The sequence below is a fragment of the Carcharhinus amblyrhynchos genome, chromosome 14 (assembly GCF_965287045.1).
Source record: "Carcharhinus amblyrhynchos chromosome 14, sCarAmb.v2.hapA, whole genome shotgun sequence".
NCBI lineage: Eukaryota > Metazoa > Chordata > Chondrichthyes > Carcharhiniformes > Carcharhinidae > Carcharhinus > Carcharhinus amblyrhynchos.
The window spans coordinates 2,603,184-2,618,709 of NC_137337.1; the positions used below are offsets into that span (position 1 = coordinate 2,603,184).

Genomic DNA, 15,526 nt, shown 5'->3' on the forward strand with positions numbered 1-15,526 from the left:
GTAGCAAGAATAATCCAGGTAATTACAGGCCGGTGAGCCTTACATCGGTGGAAGGGAAATTATTGGAGAGGATTCTTCGAGACAGGATTTACTCCCACTTGGAAATAAGTGGACGTATTAGCGAGAGGCAACATGGTTTTGTGAAGGTGAAGTTGTGTCTCATTAATTCGATCAAGTTTTTCGAGGAAGTGACGAAGATGATTGATGAGGGTAGGGCAACGGGTGTTTTCTACATGGACTTCAGTAAGGCCTTTGACAAGTTCCCTCATGGCAGACTGGTGCAGAAAGTGAAGTCGCATGGGATCAGAGGGGAGCTGGCAAGGTGGATACAGAATGGCTTGGTCATAAAAGCATCAACACGGTTGGACTTAAACCTGGTGTTGTCAGACCTTTTACTTGGTCATAAAAGACAGAGGGTAGCAGTGGAAGGGTACGTTTCTGAATGGAGGGCTGTGACAAGTGGTGTTCCTCAGGGATCAGTGCTGGGACCTTTGTTGTTTATAATATATATAAATGACTGGGAGGAAAATGTAACTGGATTGATTAGTAAGTTTGCGGATGACACAAAGGTTTGGTGGATTTGGGGATAGCGATGAGGACCATCAGAGGATACAGCAGGATATAGATCAGTTGGAGACATGGCAGATGGAGTTTAATCCAGACAAATGTGAGGTTATGCATTTTGGAAAGTCTAATACAGATAGGAAATGTACAGTAGATGGCAGAACCCTTAAGAGTATTGATAAGCAGAGGGATCTGGGTGTACAGATACACAGATCATTCAAAGTGGCAACGCAGGTGGAGAAGGCATCAAGAAGGCATACGGCATGCTTGCCTTCATCAGCCAGGGCAGTGAGTTTAAAAATTGGCAAGTCCTGCTGCAGCTTTATAAAATCATAGTTAGGACGCACTTGGAATATAGTGTTCAATTCTGGTCGCTACACTACCAGAATGATATGGAGGCTTTGGAGAGGGTACAGAAAAGATCTACCAGCATGTTGTCCTGGTATGGAGGGCATTAGCTATGAGGAGAGGTTGGAGAAACTTGATTTGTTCTCACTGGAACAACGGAGGTTGAGGGGAGGCCTGATAGAAGTCTACAAGATTATGAGGGGCATGGACAGAGTGGATAGTCAGAAGCTTTTTCTTAGGGTGGAAGAGTCAATTACTCGAAGCTTAAGTTTAAGGTGCGAGGGGCAAGGTTTAAAGGAGATGTATGAGGCAAGTTTTTTTTGCACAGAGGGTGATGGGTGCCTGGAACTTGCTGCCGGGGGAGGTAGTGGAAGCAGATATAATGGTGATTTTAAGGGGGGTCTGGACAAATACATGAATAGGGTAGGAATGGAGGCATCTGGTCCCTGGAAGGGTGGGGGTTTTTGTTCAGTCGGGCAGCATGGTCAGTGCAGGCTTGGAGGGGCCGAAGGGCCTGTTCCTGTGCTGTAATTTTCTTTTGTTCTTTGATTGAATGTCTGCTTTTTGTAATGCTCGTTCTAGGCTCAGTTTGACATCACAGTGGCGAGTGAGATCATGGCGGTTCTGGCATTGACCAATAGTTTGAAGGACATGAGGGAGCGACTGGGGAAGATGGTGGTTGCTTCTAGCAAGAAAGGAGAGCCAATCACCACGGATGATTTGGTAAGTCAATATTCAATTCCATTGATTGGGTCAGAAACTAGTTGCTGTCTTGTAATCATCTTCCAGTATTTCACAAACAGAAAAATACTTTCCAGCTAAATAACTGATTGTGGGAAAGCCATTTTATATACAGCAAGATCCCACAAGCAGCCAGGCAATCAAGAGTAGGCCATTCGGCCCTTTAAGCCTGCTCTTGCATTCACCCTATTGTAGCTGATCCTGTATCTCAGTACCATACCCAGTGCTCTCTCATTGTCCCTTGCTGTCTTTGGACTGTAGGAATCTATCTAATTCCTTCTTAAATATATTCAGTGCCGAGGCCTCCACGGCCTCCTGTGGTAGAGAATTCCATAGCTTCACCCTTAGAATGAAGAAATTTTTCCTCAGCTCAACCTTAAGTCACCACCCCCATATCCTGAGAATGTTTAAAATCCACATGGATTTATTTTTTTCACTCCCAGCTCCCACCCACAATCCTTTGTGATGAACTGTTGAAACGTTCACTCTTCTCTCCCAGACATCTGCACACCAGCTGAGTCTGAGCGTTTCAGGGATATCCTAGAAACTCTTCCCCATGCTGTAAACATCTATGACTCTACTAATATATAGGTTCAGGACAGACAGAGATTGATGGGCTGAATGGCCTGTTATTGGTACAAATGTTGTGTCCATCTCCCACAATTGCCCTGTCAAAAATATATCCACTCTCCTGTATCCTTGACATACTCCAGCTGCTAACAGTTCTTCCCAGTCATTCATTTTGAGATAAGATAGCACATTATGGTCATTCGGTCTGTTTTTGAAGGGGAGTTAAGGGTTATGGGGAGAGAGTGGGAAAGTGGAACTGATCCACTTCGGATCAGCCATGATCTTATTGAATGGCGGGGCAGGCTCGAAGGAGTAGGCCATCTAGCCCTGCTCCTATTTCTTATGGGATGTGGCTGGAGTCTCCCAGTTTGACCTTGTGTCTGTTCACCGACTGCTGTCAATGGGGTGAGTGTTTAAGTTGCCATTAGCTTCTGCAACAATAGAATTGGAATTTTGATGTTTGCATTTTATGTATAGGGCATTGGTGAGGCCGCAGCTGGAGTACTGTGTGCAGTTTTGGGCGCCGCACCTGCGCAAGGATATTTTGGCCTTGGAGGGAGTGCAGAGGAGGTTTACTAGGCTGATACCGGAGTTGAGGGGGTTGAGCTATGAGGAGAGGCTGAATAAACTAGGCTTGTACTCGTTAGAGTTTAGAAGAATGAGGGGAGATCTCATTGAGACGTATAAGATGATGAATGGGATGGATAGGATAGAGGTGGAAAGACTCTTCCCGCTCAAAAAAGACAGTAGGACTAGGGGGCACAGCCTCAAGATAAAGGGGGGGCGGTTCAGAACGGAGTTGAGGAGGAACTTCTTCACTCAAAGGGTGGTGAATCTCTGGAATTCTCTGCCCGTTGAAGTGGTGGAGGCTGCCTCGCTAAATATTTTTAAGAAGCGGGTTGATGGGTTTTTGATAAGAGAGGGGATTAAGGGTTATGGGGAGAGGGCGGGAAAGTGGAACTGAGCCACGACAGATCAGCCATGATCTTATTGAATGGCGGGGCAGGCTCGAAGGGCCAGATGGCCTACTCCTGCTCCTATTTCTTATGTTCTTATGTTCTTATGTTGAGAGAGAGCGGAAATGAGGCAGTCACAGCCAATTAACTTTGATAAAATGTAATCTTGCAGCCGTGTCCTGATGCGTGAGGTTTATGCTGCTTCCTGAATTCAATTACATTGTGTCTCAGTGAGCAGAAAGTGAATGTAATTGAAGGCAAACACTGCAGCGTGTGGTGATATTTTTAACACAATTCTATCCCTGATGTAATTGATAAATTGTTCTTTTTATGGAGTGTTGAAACTCCAATACAAAGGAGCAGCTGAAACCTGTTAAGAGCTGCTGAATAACTGACTCAGTGTCTTGTCTAAACCTGCACGTGCCTGTCCAGATTGTGAAGTGGCAGCAATTAGCACCACGCTCCCCACTCTAACCTACAACATCTTTCTGTACAGAATATTAGAAACTTGCAGCACAGAAGGCCATTCAGTCCATTGACATTTACATCAAGATGAAAATTACTAACTTATTATCATAACCATTAACCTATTAATGGTACAGATTACTAATTCATTGCCATAACTCTTTATGCTAGAGAGATGGATGTGTTAAGAGACAGGAGGAGGCCACTCATCCTTTCAGCCTGTTCTGCTTTTTAACTAGGTATAGACTGATCTGCAGCTTAACTCCATGTGCTCATCTCAACTCTGTATCATTTTAAACCTTTCGCTAATAAAAATCTGTTGTTTTCAGAAGACAGAGATGCTGGGGGAGGTTTGCAGATTCTGTTTAATTCCTCACAAGTGGTCAAACTGAACTCCACATTTCTCACCTTTAATTAAAATTGCTTCCTCAGTTGTCACAGGTAATGTTTTCATGGTTCTGACAGGAACTATCGATTTGTGTGAACTATTCCTTCATTCCAGCCTGTTTTTCTATCTCCTGATGAGATATTAATCCAGTGAATAGCCTGCTCCTGTATAACCACAGCCCTGACCTCCACATTCACAATCCAAATTGAATAGTTTGCTTGTGTTGGTGTTGTCTGTGTTAAATTGGTCATTTCATACAACTCTTGGGACTGAGACACTGTCATTTTAAGAAATAAATCTTTATCTAAGTAGCAGGGAAAGTGAGTCACTTTGCCTCTCTGTCTGACTGCCGCACACAGGTTCTGACCAATTATTTTTCTCTCTAGGGTATCAGTGGAGCTTTAGCTGTTCTGATGAAGGATGCCATTAAACCCAACCTCATGCAGACTTTGGAGGTTTGTACTATTTCATTCATTGCCAATATAAAGCTGCTACATTCACATTGACGGGGAAGGAATGAGGGTAACATTGAATTAAAATTCCAAACTAAGTGTTACTTCCTCTGTTAGTGGACCTTTTTCTTTATTCACAGGACATGTTGGCTGATCCAGCATTCATTGCCCGTCCCTAATTGCCCCTTGAGAAGGCGGTGGGGAGCTGCTGCCTTGAACCCGCTGCAGCCCCTGTGGTGTAGGTACACCCACAGTGCTGTTAGGGAAGGGAGTTCCAGGATTTCGACCCAGCGACAGTGAAGGAATGGGATGGTCATCCAAGTTAGGATGTAGTAAGTCATAAAAATGGGGGATCTTATTGAAACATATAAGATGATTAGAGGTTTAGATAGGGTGGATAGTGATAGCCTTTTTCCTCTGATGGAAAAATCTAGCACGAGGGGGCATGGCTTTAAACTAAGGGGGGGTAGTTATAGGACAGATGTCAGGGGTAGGTTCTTTACCCAGAGGGTGGTGAGGGATTGGAATGCCCTGCCTGCTGCAGTTGTAAATGCGCCTAGTTTGGGGGCGTTTAAGAGGTCTGTGGATAGGTTTATGGACGAAAAGTGATTGGTTTAGGTTAGTGGGTCATTGTTGTTTTTTTTTAACTGGTCGGCGCAACATCGTGGGCCGAAGGGCCTGTTCTGCGCTGTAATGTTCTATGTTCTATCTCAAAACACCAAGTTAAAGTCCAACAGGTTTATTTGGTAACACGAGCTTTCAGAGTGGCCACATACACCTGTTGGACTTTAACCTGGTGTTTTGAGATGACTTACTGTGCTCACCCCAGTCCAACGCCGGAAACTTCACATCCAAATCAGGATGAGTGATTAGAAGTTGCATCCAGAGGAAGGGAATATCAAATGGATAAAAATGGGAACTGGTACCTTTGATCGATATGCAATAATACTTTTACAACTATTTGCTGAGGACTAGATCCAGGAAGGGACAAATAAAAGAGAGAATTTGCATTTTTATCATATCTGCCGCAACCTCTAGATATCTCCTGGTGCTTTACAGACAATGAGGTACTTCTGAAGTGTAGTCACTATCATAACACAGCAAACCTGACACAGCTGGCTGCCTTTAAACAGCAATGTGAATAACCAGGTGGGGAATAAACATCAGCCAGGGAGAACTCCCAGCCCTTCAGAAGAACGACAGTGCGATCTTCTACATCCACCGGAGGGGCCAAACACAGCTCAGTTTAAACATTCCCTCTGAAATAAGGCACCTTTGTCCTTGCAGCACTCCCTCAGTCCTGCGGTGGGAGCATCAGTCTAGATTAATGCTCAGACCTCTGGAGCGGGACTTTAACTCACAATCCTCTGACCGAGACTCTCCAAACCACAGCAGACAGATAGTTGGTTGATGGCTGATTTAAACATTCTCACCCCGTTCTCAAATTCCTTTCATCACCTCACCCCTGTCAATTTCTGTAATCTCTTCCAGTCCCGTAATCTCTTCCAGTCCCACAATCTCTCAAAATCTCCATGTGTTTCTAATTCTGGCCTCTTATCCTTTTTTTAATCACTTTGCTATTGGCTCAATGCCTCCAGTAACTGAGGTTTTAAACTCTGGATTTCCCCAGAGTTTATGGGCGATGCAGTGGTTAGCACTGCTATCTTGCAGGTTCGATTCCTGGCTTGGGTGGCTGTGTGTGTGGAGTTTGCATGCTCTTCCCATGTCTGCGTGGGTTTCCTCCAGGTGCTCCAGTTTCCTCCAACAGTCCAAAAGATGTGCAGATTTGCCCCTTTGTGTTGGGGGACTAGCTAGAGTAAATGCTTGGGGTTATGGGGATAGGGCCTGGGTGGGATTGTGGTCGGTACAGACTCAATGGGCCAAATGGCCTCCTTCTGCACTGTAGCATTTTATGATTTTATCCTCCCCATCTCTATCTACCAAAGCCAAGTGTCCCGAGAACCTTCCTCTTTGGTTACCTTGTTGAATTCCTCTGTATGTGACTCAAGTGTTGTATTTTGTTTTATAACTCTCCTGTGAAGCAGTTTGGGACATTTTAGTGATGTTGAAGATGTTATATAAATGTATTTTGTTGTTGATTTCATGTACTGTTACCTACCTATTATCACTGTTCTAGATTTCCAGGTTAGTTATGGAAATAACCCTTCACCTGTTGGGCAGTGTGTCAATTGGCTTATGCCACAGGAAACAGGCCATTCAGCCCATCTAGTGATCTGTGTGTCGATTGGGTTCTGTGTGTTTTCGGTGCAGACACAGTCACGGACTGATGATTTTTAATGTGTTATACACAGGGGACCCCCGTGTTTGTTCACGCCGGACCTTTTGCCAACATTGCTCACGGAAACTCCTCCATCCTGGCTGACAAGATAGCTCTGAAACTGGTTGGATCGGATGGTTTTGTAGGTGAGTAATGGTATGTCTGTGCTCACACCTTTTCATCCTCCCTAACCTGATTAGAAACCTGACCAGCCGGGAGCTCCAAGGCTGCCAAGCCAGACAGATCTTCAGCGAGCGTTCTCTTGGTATTACCCCAGCTTAGAGACATAGGAAATAGGAGCAGGAGGAGGCCATTCAGCCCTTCGAGCCTGCCCCACCATTCATTATGATCATGGCTGATCTTCCAACTCAATATCCTGATATCCATATCATATTCATATCCTTCCCCCCCATATCCCTTGATTCCTCTAGCCCCAAGAACTATATCCAATTCCTTCTTGAAATCACACAACATCTTTGCCTCAACTGCTTTCCACACGTTCACCACCCCCTGGATGAAGACATTGCTCCTCATCTCTGTCCAAAACAGTCTACCCCATATCCTCACTGTGACCCCTGGTTCTGGACACCCCCACAATTGGTAACATGCTTCCTGTCTAGTCCTGTTAGAATTTTATAAGTTTCTATGAGATAGACATAAGAACTCGGAGCAGGAGTCGGCCATCTGGCCCCTCAAGTCTGCTCCGCTATTCAATAAGATCAAGGCTGATCTTTTTGTGGATTCAGCTCCACTTACCTGCCTACTCTCCATAAACCTTAATTCCTTTCCTGTTCAAAAATTTATCTATCCTTGCCTTAAAAACACATTCAATGAGGGAGCCTCAACTGCTTCACTGGGCAGGGAATTCCACAGATTCACAACCCTTTGAAGAAGTTCCTCCTCTACTGAAATCCCTCTCACTCTTCCGATCTCCAGCAAATACAATCTGGACTGACTTGATCTCTCCTCATATGGCAGTGCTGCCATCCAGGAATCAGACTGGTAAACCTTCTCTGCACTCTCTCTCAAACAAGAACATCCTCCCTCAGATAAGGAAACCAAAACTGCCCACGGTATTCCAGCTGTGGCCTCACCAAGACCCTGTATAACTGCATCAAGACATCCCTGCTCCTGTACTCGAATCCTCTCGCTATAGTTATGGAGGCCAGCATACCAGTCACCATCTCCACCACCTGCTACACTGCGTACTTCTGACAACTCGATCTTTGGAAACAGAAATCAGCCCATCTAGCCATTCTATCACTGTTCAGTTAGATAATTTTCCCCTTGTTGGGGGCATCTGAAATTAGAAGCCACAGTTTGAAAACAAGACACCGCCAGTTATAGATGGAGTTGAGGATTAATTTATTTTGAGGGTTATTAGTGATTGGAATTCTGTTTACTGGGAAGCCTTGGAGGCGGGGTCAGTGAACATATATAGTCATACTGAATAGTAGAGCAAGCTGGAGGGGCTGAATGGCCCACTGCTGTCCCTGTATTTTAGGTTCTAAAGCCTGATCTGTATCTACATTCCCTTAGCTTCCTAAATCCCAACCTCCCTGAGCTAACAAGAATCTCATCAATAATAAATATCAATAGATACAGCAGGTCTGGCAGCTTCTGTGGACCGAGAAAAACAGAGTTAGCGTTTCCGTTCTGAGTGACCCTTCAGGGAACATTCTGCAAACAATCTTCTCAATTTCAGTTTGGAACTTTGCACTGATCCCAGCATCCACAGATTTTTGAGAAGAGAGTTCTGGTTTCCCAGTACTCTGTGTGAAGAGCTTGCTAGCTGGACTGGCTGTAATCTTTTACCCTTGTTCCTTATTCCCCCACCAGAGGGGATGGTCTCTGTCTACCCCCACTGGGGAGGATGGAAATCTGAAATTAAGAACAGAAAATGCTGGAAAGGGCGATAAAGAGAGAAACGCTCCAAAGTTTCAGCTCAGTTGCAGCCACATATTTAATGATTGAGTTTTAAATTGTATCCGACTCCTTTAAACATCATAAACTCCTCAAAGAATCAGACCGAGTGGCAGGAACTTGTTGCTACTTCACATTCTGATACACTCTTCCAAACCCCAATAACATGAGAATGAGGAATGGGTCATTCAGCCCTACAAGCCTGGTCCATACTTCACTAAAATGCTGAGGTGGGGTGGGTAAGACAGGCAGTGTACAGTCAGTTTGGCTGTACTTCACAATCTCCGACAGGCGTCAGGGTGCTGGGTGTCAAACGACCCTCTGAACCAGCTCCGCTTAGTGGCAGAAAGTGGAACTGTTGCACTGCTGATTGCTGCTCTGAGAGATCAGTGCAAAGAGCCTCCTACACGTGACATTGGTAAATACACTCCTGAGTTAATGTCCACAGACCTCTCTCCCCGTTTCCGTTTTGGTTTATTTCTCACGGTGAGCCTCTGTTTGTCTACAGTTACGGAGGCGGGATTTGGAGCAGATATCGGAATGGAGAAATTCTTCAACATTAAGTGCAGGTACTCAGGCCTCCGTCCCCACGTAGTCGTGCTGGTCGCCACAGTCAGAGCTCTGAAGATGCACGGGGGAGGCCCCACGGTAAGAGCAGCAAACGCCTTTCTGCAGCCTCTCTAATGTAGAGTAACGACATCGAGGGGGTAAGGGAAATGGTCAGTGATACCAGAGACACCGACCATTGCACTCGGTCTCTTCCGAGACAGAATCGTTTGAGCCAGCGAGTGAAATCGCTGTGATATCAGCCACACGGCCGTGCGAGCCACAGACTCCAGCTCACTGTGTCTCTCCAGCCAAGCAGCCCAGTTTGGAAGCTTTGGCGGGGCCCGTGTATTTTTGGTTACTGGCTTTTCTCTAGATCTGTGACAGAGCCGAAATCGCGCCAAAAAGCCTGACCACGGGTTTTAAATCCTGTCTAAAAGCAGGAGACGGGGCTTGAGGAGGCAATCCCAGTGTGTGAGGAGCCGGGCACAGCTACCACTGTGGGGGCGGGGTGGGGGGGGGGAGTTGCTGAAGGAGCATGGCGGTGGTGGTGGTGGAGTTCAGAAGGGTGGAGAATTCAGGGGATTCTAGGGCTGGGTAGCGGAGGTCACAGAGCGAGAGATTGAAATTGGAGATTGAATATTTTAAAAACATGGCATTGCCAGATCGGCAGCCCGGGTGGGATACTGGGCAACGGGGCGGATGGTCAGTGATGAAGATAGAAGTTTTTTTTCCAAGAAGCAGTTTCAGTGAAGCTTTTGGTTTTATTCATCCCAGCTCAGAGTGGGGGGAGCACAATAACCTCAACGTCAAAAGGTCATAGATTCAAACCCCGCTCCAGAAATCTGAATGCACAATTGAGGCTTCAGTGCGGTGCTGAGGGAGTGCCGCCCTGTCAGAGGGTCAGTGCTGAGGGAGTGCCGCCCTGTCAGAGGGTCAGTGCTGAGGGAGTGCCGCCCTGTCGGAGGGTCAGTGCTGAGGGAGTGCCGCACTGTCGGAGGGTCAGTACTGAGGGAGTGCCGCACTGTCAGAGGGTCAGACTCAAAACAAAACAAAGAACAACACAGCACGGGAAACAGGCCCTTCAGCCCAATGAGCCCACGCCGCCATATTAACAATGCATTTTTCCTACACCTCCCTCGACCGTGTCTATGCTTCTGGTACCCCCATTGGAAACCAGATTCGGGGGAGAATAATTTAGGGACAATTTGTAACTCATCATGGATTACATTTGTGCTTTCACAGAAGAAACAGCCAACTCACCAACTTTATGGGCGTTCAAATGGTCAGTGGATAGGCATATGGATAACATTAGAATAGTTTAGGTTAGAGGGTCATTAGATTGGTTCCACTGGTCGGCGCAACATCAAGGGCCGAAGGGCCTGTACTGCGCTGGAATGTTCTGTGTTCTACAGTGCGAACTCCCCAGTGATCTGGGACAGAGTTTATCCCTGAACATCACTGATAACTGCAAGCTCTGCTCACTGTCTCTGTGCCAAAATTGGCAGCAGTTTCTCCAACAAAACTGAGTCCATTCCAAAGTATTCTCTTCAATTACTGCAGCCTATTTTGGTGATAAAATACAAATCTTTCTTTCATGCTCATATTTCTGAACTAGTTTTTAACGAGCTGTTTGTATTTTATTGCAGGTGACAGCAGGGGTTCCACTGCCAAAGGAGTATGTTGAGGAGGTAACTGCTGATGGGTTAGATTTCTCTCTGCGCAGGTTTGATGCCTTTCAGCTGATGAGGGTGAACAAGTTGGGGTTTCTTGGGCTGGACAAAGGGGCAGTTGGAAGCGGACATGGGTTTATGTGTTTAAACATTCTTGAGTTTATAGTATCAGCACGATGTGTTACCATAAACGAGAGGGTTGGACAGACTCTGGAAAGATCGGAGCTGCTGATATATTTGCTCTGTCATCGTTCTGAGCAACCAGTTTAGTTGGTGAATGTGTTGTGCTGGTTTTGGTTGACCAAGCTAACATTGCAGTTGTCTGTTTGATGTGTTTGCTGATAGTTGACCCCGGCTGTGACCTCTCCTCTGTTTTGTGTAGAACCTGGACTTGTTGGAGAAAGGCTGCAGTAACCTCCGTAAGCAGATTGAGAACGCTAACCTGTTTGGAGTTGCAGTGGTTGTGGCAGTCAATGCCTTCAAGTAAGCGGTCACCCCTTAGTCGGTGCGTCACACACACAGGACAGTGGGGTGGGAAGAGGGGTGATTTAGCTCCAGAATGTGAGCAGTGAGGTGGACAGACTCACCACTGCAGCAATGAATGAGTTGCTGCATTAATTAGAGGTGCCATCCTTCAAATGACGTGTTAAACCGTGGTCTGGTGTGGCTGGAATTCAAAGGTGTGAATAGTGAACTTGTATATTACTATCGCTAGACTATTAATCCAGAAACTCTGCTAATATTCTGGGGACCTGGGTTCACGTCCCACCACGGCAGATGGTGGAGTTTGAATTCAGTAAAAAAAAAATCTGGAATTAAGAATCCACTGATGGTCGTGAAACCATTGTCAAATGTCAGAAGGACCCATCTGGTTCACTAATGTCCTTTTAGGGAAGGAAATCTGCTGTCCTTGCATGTAACTTCAGACCCACAGCAATGTGGTCGACTCTCAACTGCCCTCGGGCACCTAGGGATGGACAGTAAATGCTGGCCAACCAGCCAGCGATGCCCTGTCCTATGAATGAACGAAAAAAAAGGTAACTCTGTGGGGGTGGCGGAGGGGAGGATGTGCTGTGTGTGCCCCACTGCTGTGGGGAGGTGTGTGTGTTCACTATCGTTCTGCACAGGACAGGTTTATTGGTATCTTTACTACCAGACTGGTGTTGGGAATATCCAGTTCCCTGCTGTCTAGTGCTTTGTGTTTTGATCTGGGTTGGCCTGCACTCCCAGCTGTTCCATCCGTCCTACAGGACAGACACTGAGGCTGAACTCGAGCTGGTGTGTAGCACGGCCAAGGAGATGGGTGCGTTTGATGCTGTGAAATGCACTCACTGGGCTGAAGGCGGATTGGGAGCTGTCAAATTAGCCGAAGCCGTCCAGAGAGCTTCTCAGCAGGAGAGCAACTTCAAATTCCTCTACCCCTTGGAGGTAAGAATTCATCACGCTCTTGTCTGTGGCCCCTTGCTACAACGAGTATCTGCATCAAATTTTAATAGGAGAATACAAATATATTTCTCTTGAAGCTGCAGCAACACTCGGTGAGATAATGGCTGACCTGTACCTTAGCTTCATCCACCTGCCCTGGCCCCACAAAACCCTGTCAGTCTCAATTTGGAAACATCAGTGGACTCCCACCCCCCCTAAACTCTGCTATTCAGCCTCAACAGCTTCTGGGGGGCGGGGGGATGTTCCAGATTTCTCCTCGGTTTTGTGTCAGGAAGTGACATTCCTCTGGACGGTCCGAGCTCAAAGCTTAACTCAAATCCCCTTGTCCTCGAGCCCCTATCAGAGGTAACAGCATCTCTCTGTCAACTCCTTTAATCATCTTTAAAAACGTCCATGAAATCATCCCTTAACCCTTGAGTTTATCCTTAGCCTTGGTCATTCTATTCCTTTTTTATTTATTAATGTCACAAGTAGGTTTAGTTTAACAATGCAATGAAGTTACTGTGAAAATACCCTAGTTGCCACACTCTGATGCCTGTTCGGGTACACTGAGGGAGAATTTAACACGGTCAGTGCATCTAACCAGCATGTCTTTTGGACTGTGGGAGGAAACCGGAGCACACAGAGGAAACCCACGCAGACACGAGTAGAACATGCAAGCTCTGCTCAGACAACGACCCAAGCCGGGAATTGAACCTGGGTCCCTGGTGCTGTGAGGCAGCAGCGCTAACCACTGTGCCACCGTACCACCCATTTCCTTTCTTCAAATTATATCCAGCTAAACATTAACAAAGCCCGTGCCACTGACTTTGCTTCCCATCAGAACACTCTGTTTGTTGTCAAAGTGAAGAAGTTAGGAGTTAGATACAAAGTTCTGAGGAACGTTTCAGTCAGAGGGTAAAGGAAGGTGAGTTAAGTTGCTCAGGTTTACACCAGAGGAGCAGCAAATGGCCCAGTGTCAGTTTGTTTAAGTATCTAATTGTTGGGACTGACGCTGCTTTGTAATCACCACCCTGACAGAGGAAGCCTCCTCTCTGGCTCAGAGTGTTTTCAGATCAATGCCTTTTATCGACAGGGTCCCTGACTGTGACTTATTTGTTTTCTAAAGCTTCCCATTGTGGACAAAATCCGGATCATTGCCCAGAAAATCTACGGTGCAGCTGATGTGGAGCTCAGCCCCGAGGCACAGCACAAAGTGGACCTTTATACCAAACAGGTAAGTGAGTTGGCTGTGCAGTGTCAGTGCCCACTCAGAGTGTCTGCCCATACACACAGTGGCACAGGCTGGTTGGACATGCTGCCAAGTACAGATCCCAACTGTTCATGAAACTTCCTCACAACCCAGCAACGGCTCTGGGCTACATTAGCAGCACCCTGTGTCTCGGGTGATTCAGTCTCTCTGCCAGGGTTAAGCCAAGCCAGTTTAGCACTTATCAGAGAGAACGGGATGTAGATGGACCGAATGGATTCCAGTTCAACACCTGTGATTACTGCTCCATCTTGTAAGCAGTTGATTGGAAGCACATCTCCTTCAATACAGATATGGAGTCTGTCTGAAATAGCTGATGTGCTTCACATGTTACAAGTGGCATCATTATAGTTGAATCTTATGGATCTGGCAAGTGGATAATGCCAGTTAGAGTCATACAGGTTTACAGCATGGAAACAGGCACTTTGGCCCAACTTGTCCCTGCCGCCTTTGTTTTAAAACCATTTAAGCTAGTCCCAGTTGCCTGTGTTTGGCCCATATCCCTCTATACCCATTGTACCCATATAACTCAATGCTTTTTAAAGAACAAAATTGTACCCACCTCAACTATTACCTCTGCAGCTTGTTCAGACACTCATCATCCTCTATGTGAGAAAATTGCCCCTCTGGACACTTCTGTATCTCTCCCCTCTCACCTTAACTCTATGCTGTCTAGTTTTAGACTCCCCTACTTTTGGGAAAAGACATTGACTATCTAGCTGATCTGTGCCCCTCATTATTTTATAGATCTCTGTAAGATCACCCTTCAGCCTCCTGCCTGATATTGCTGGTTGTGATAAACATGGCTGTGGAAGTTAATGGTGTCAGTGCTGGGTTATATATTGAGGTCGGCGGTGAATGCAGGATGGAGTGAAAGTGATTGCACCTCCGTTATGCTGTAACTGTTCTTCACATTCAGGGCTTCGCTGATCTGCCAATCTGCATGGCCAAGACTCACCTGTCCTTATCTCACATGCCAGAAATGAAGGGAGCCCCAACAGGATTCGTTCTGCCAATTCGGGACGTCCGGGCAAGTGTTGGTGCTGGGTTCCTGTACCCGCTGGTGGGCACGGTGAGTGGCTTTAAAGGGTTAAATCGAGGGTTGGGGGATAGATGTGGAAAAGTGGTTTTTATCCCGTTGAGGTTCAGGGATAATCTCTCTGAGATGTTGAAAATATTCAAAGGGATTCAGTCAGGGAAATGGAGCAGAATTATTCAGAACAAGGAAAAATAATCTTAAAAATAGAGCCAGGCTGTTCCAGAAGCATCTTTTTCCACAGAAAGAATTACGGAAATCTGGAAATCTCTCCCCTAAAGGCTGAAGATGGTGGAGGATAATTTTAAACTCTCGAGACTGAGGTTTACTGGCTTTTTGTTAGGTGTGAGTGGTGAAACGTAGACACTAGATGCAGAAGTAGGCCATTCAGCCCTTCAGATCTACTCTGCCATTCATCTTGATCAAGGCTGATCATTAAATTCAATATCCTGAACCCCCTCCCCCCTTCCTCCTATATCGCTCAATCCCTTTAGTTCTAAGAGCAATATCTAATTTCTTCTTGAAATCGGACAACGTTTTGGTCTCAACCACTTTCTGTGGGAGTGAATTCCACACATTCACCACCCTCCGGGTGAAGAAATTCCTCCTCACCTCAGTTCTAAAAGGTTTACCCCTTATCCTCAAAACTATAACCCCTAGTTCTGGACTCCCCCCACCATTGGGAGCATTCTTTGAATCTACCCTGTCTAACCCTGTTAGAATTTAGGTTCTAAGCAGTGCTGAATGGCTTGTTCATGTTTCTATGGACACAGTATGAGTTGATTTGAGGGATGTTCCTCTGGTCAAGTTCCCTCACGGGGAGAGCTGTGCTCAGGGTGCGTTGTCCCAGTTCTGGTTTACCCTCCTGGCCAGTCTGACTGAGGAATGAAG

The 15,526-nt window shown here is 46.2% G+C and overlaps 1 protein-coding gene across 1 annotated transcript in view; it reads left to right on the forward strand.

Annotated features, from left to right (window-relative positions):
- The window catches only part of mthfd1b (methylenetetrahydrofolate dehydrogenase (NADP+ dependent) 1b), a 59,016-nt gene that overhangs the window by 37,226 nt on the left and 6,264 nt on the right, over positions 1-15,526 (forward strand). Inside the window, exons 18-26 of the mRNA XM_080202166.1 lie at positions 1,495-1,635; positions 4,419-4,487; positions 6,797-6,908; positions 9,194-9,333; positions 10,881-10,922; positions 11,287-11,387; positions 12,155-12,332; positions 13,459-13,566; positions 14,519-14,671. Coding sequence (XP_080058292.1) covers positions 1,495-1,635; positions 4,419-4,487; positions 6,797-6,908; positions 9,194-9,333; positions 10,881-10,922; positions 11,287-11,387; positions 12,155-12,332; positions 13,459-13,566; positions 14,519-14,671 — 1,044 coding nt within the window. The remainder of the gene's footprint in view (positions 1-1,494; positions 1,636-4,418; positions 4,488-6,796; positions 6,909-9,193; positions 9,334-10,880; positions 10,923-11,286; positions 11,388-12,154; positions 12,333-13,458; positions 13,567-14,518; positions 14,672-15,526) is intronic.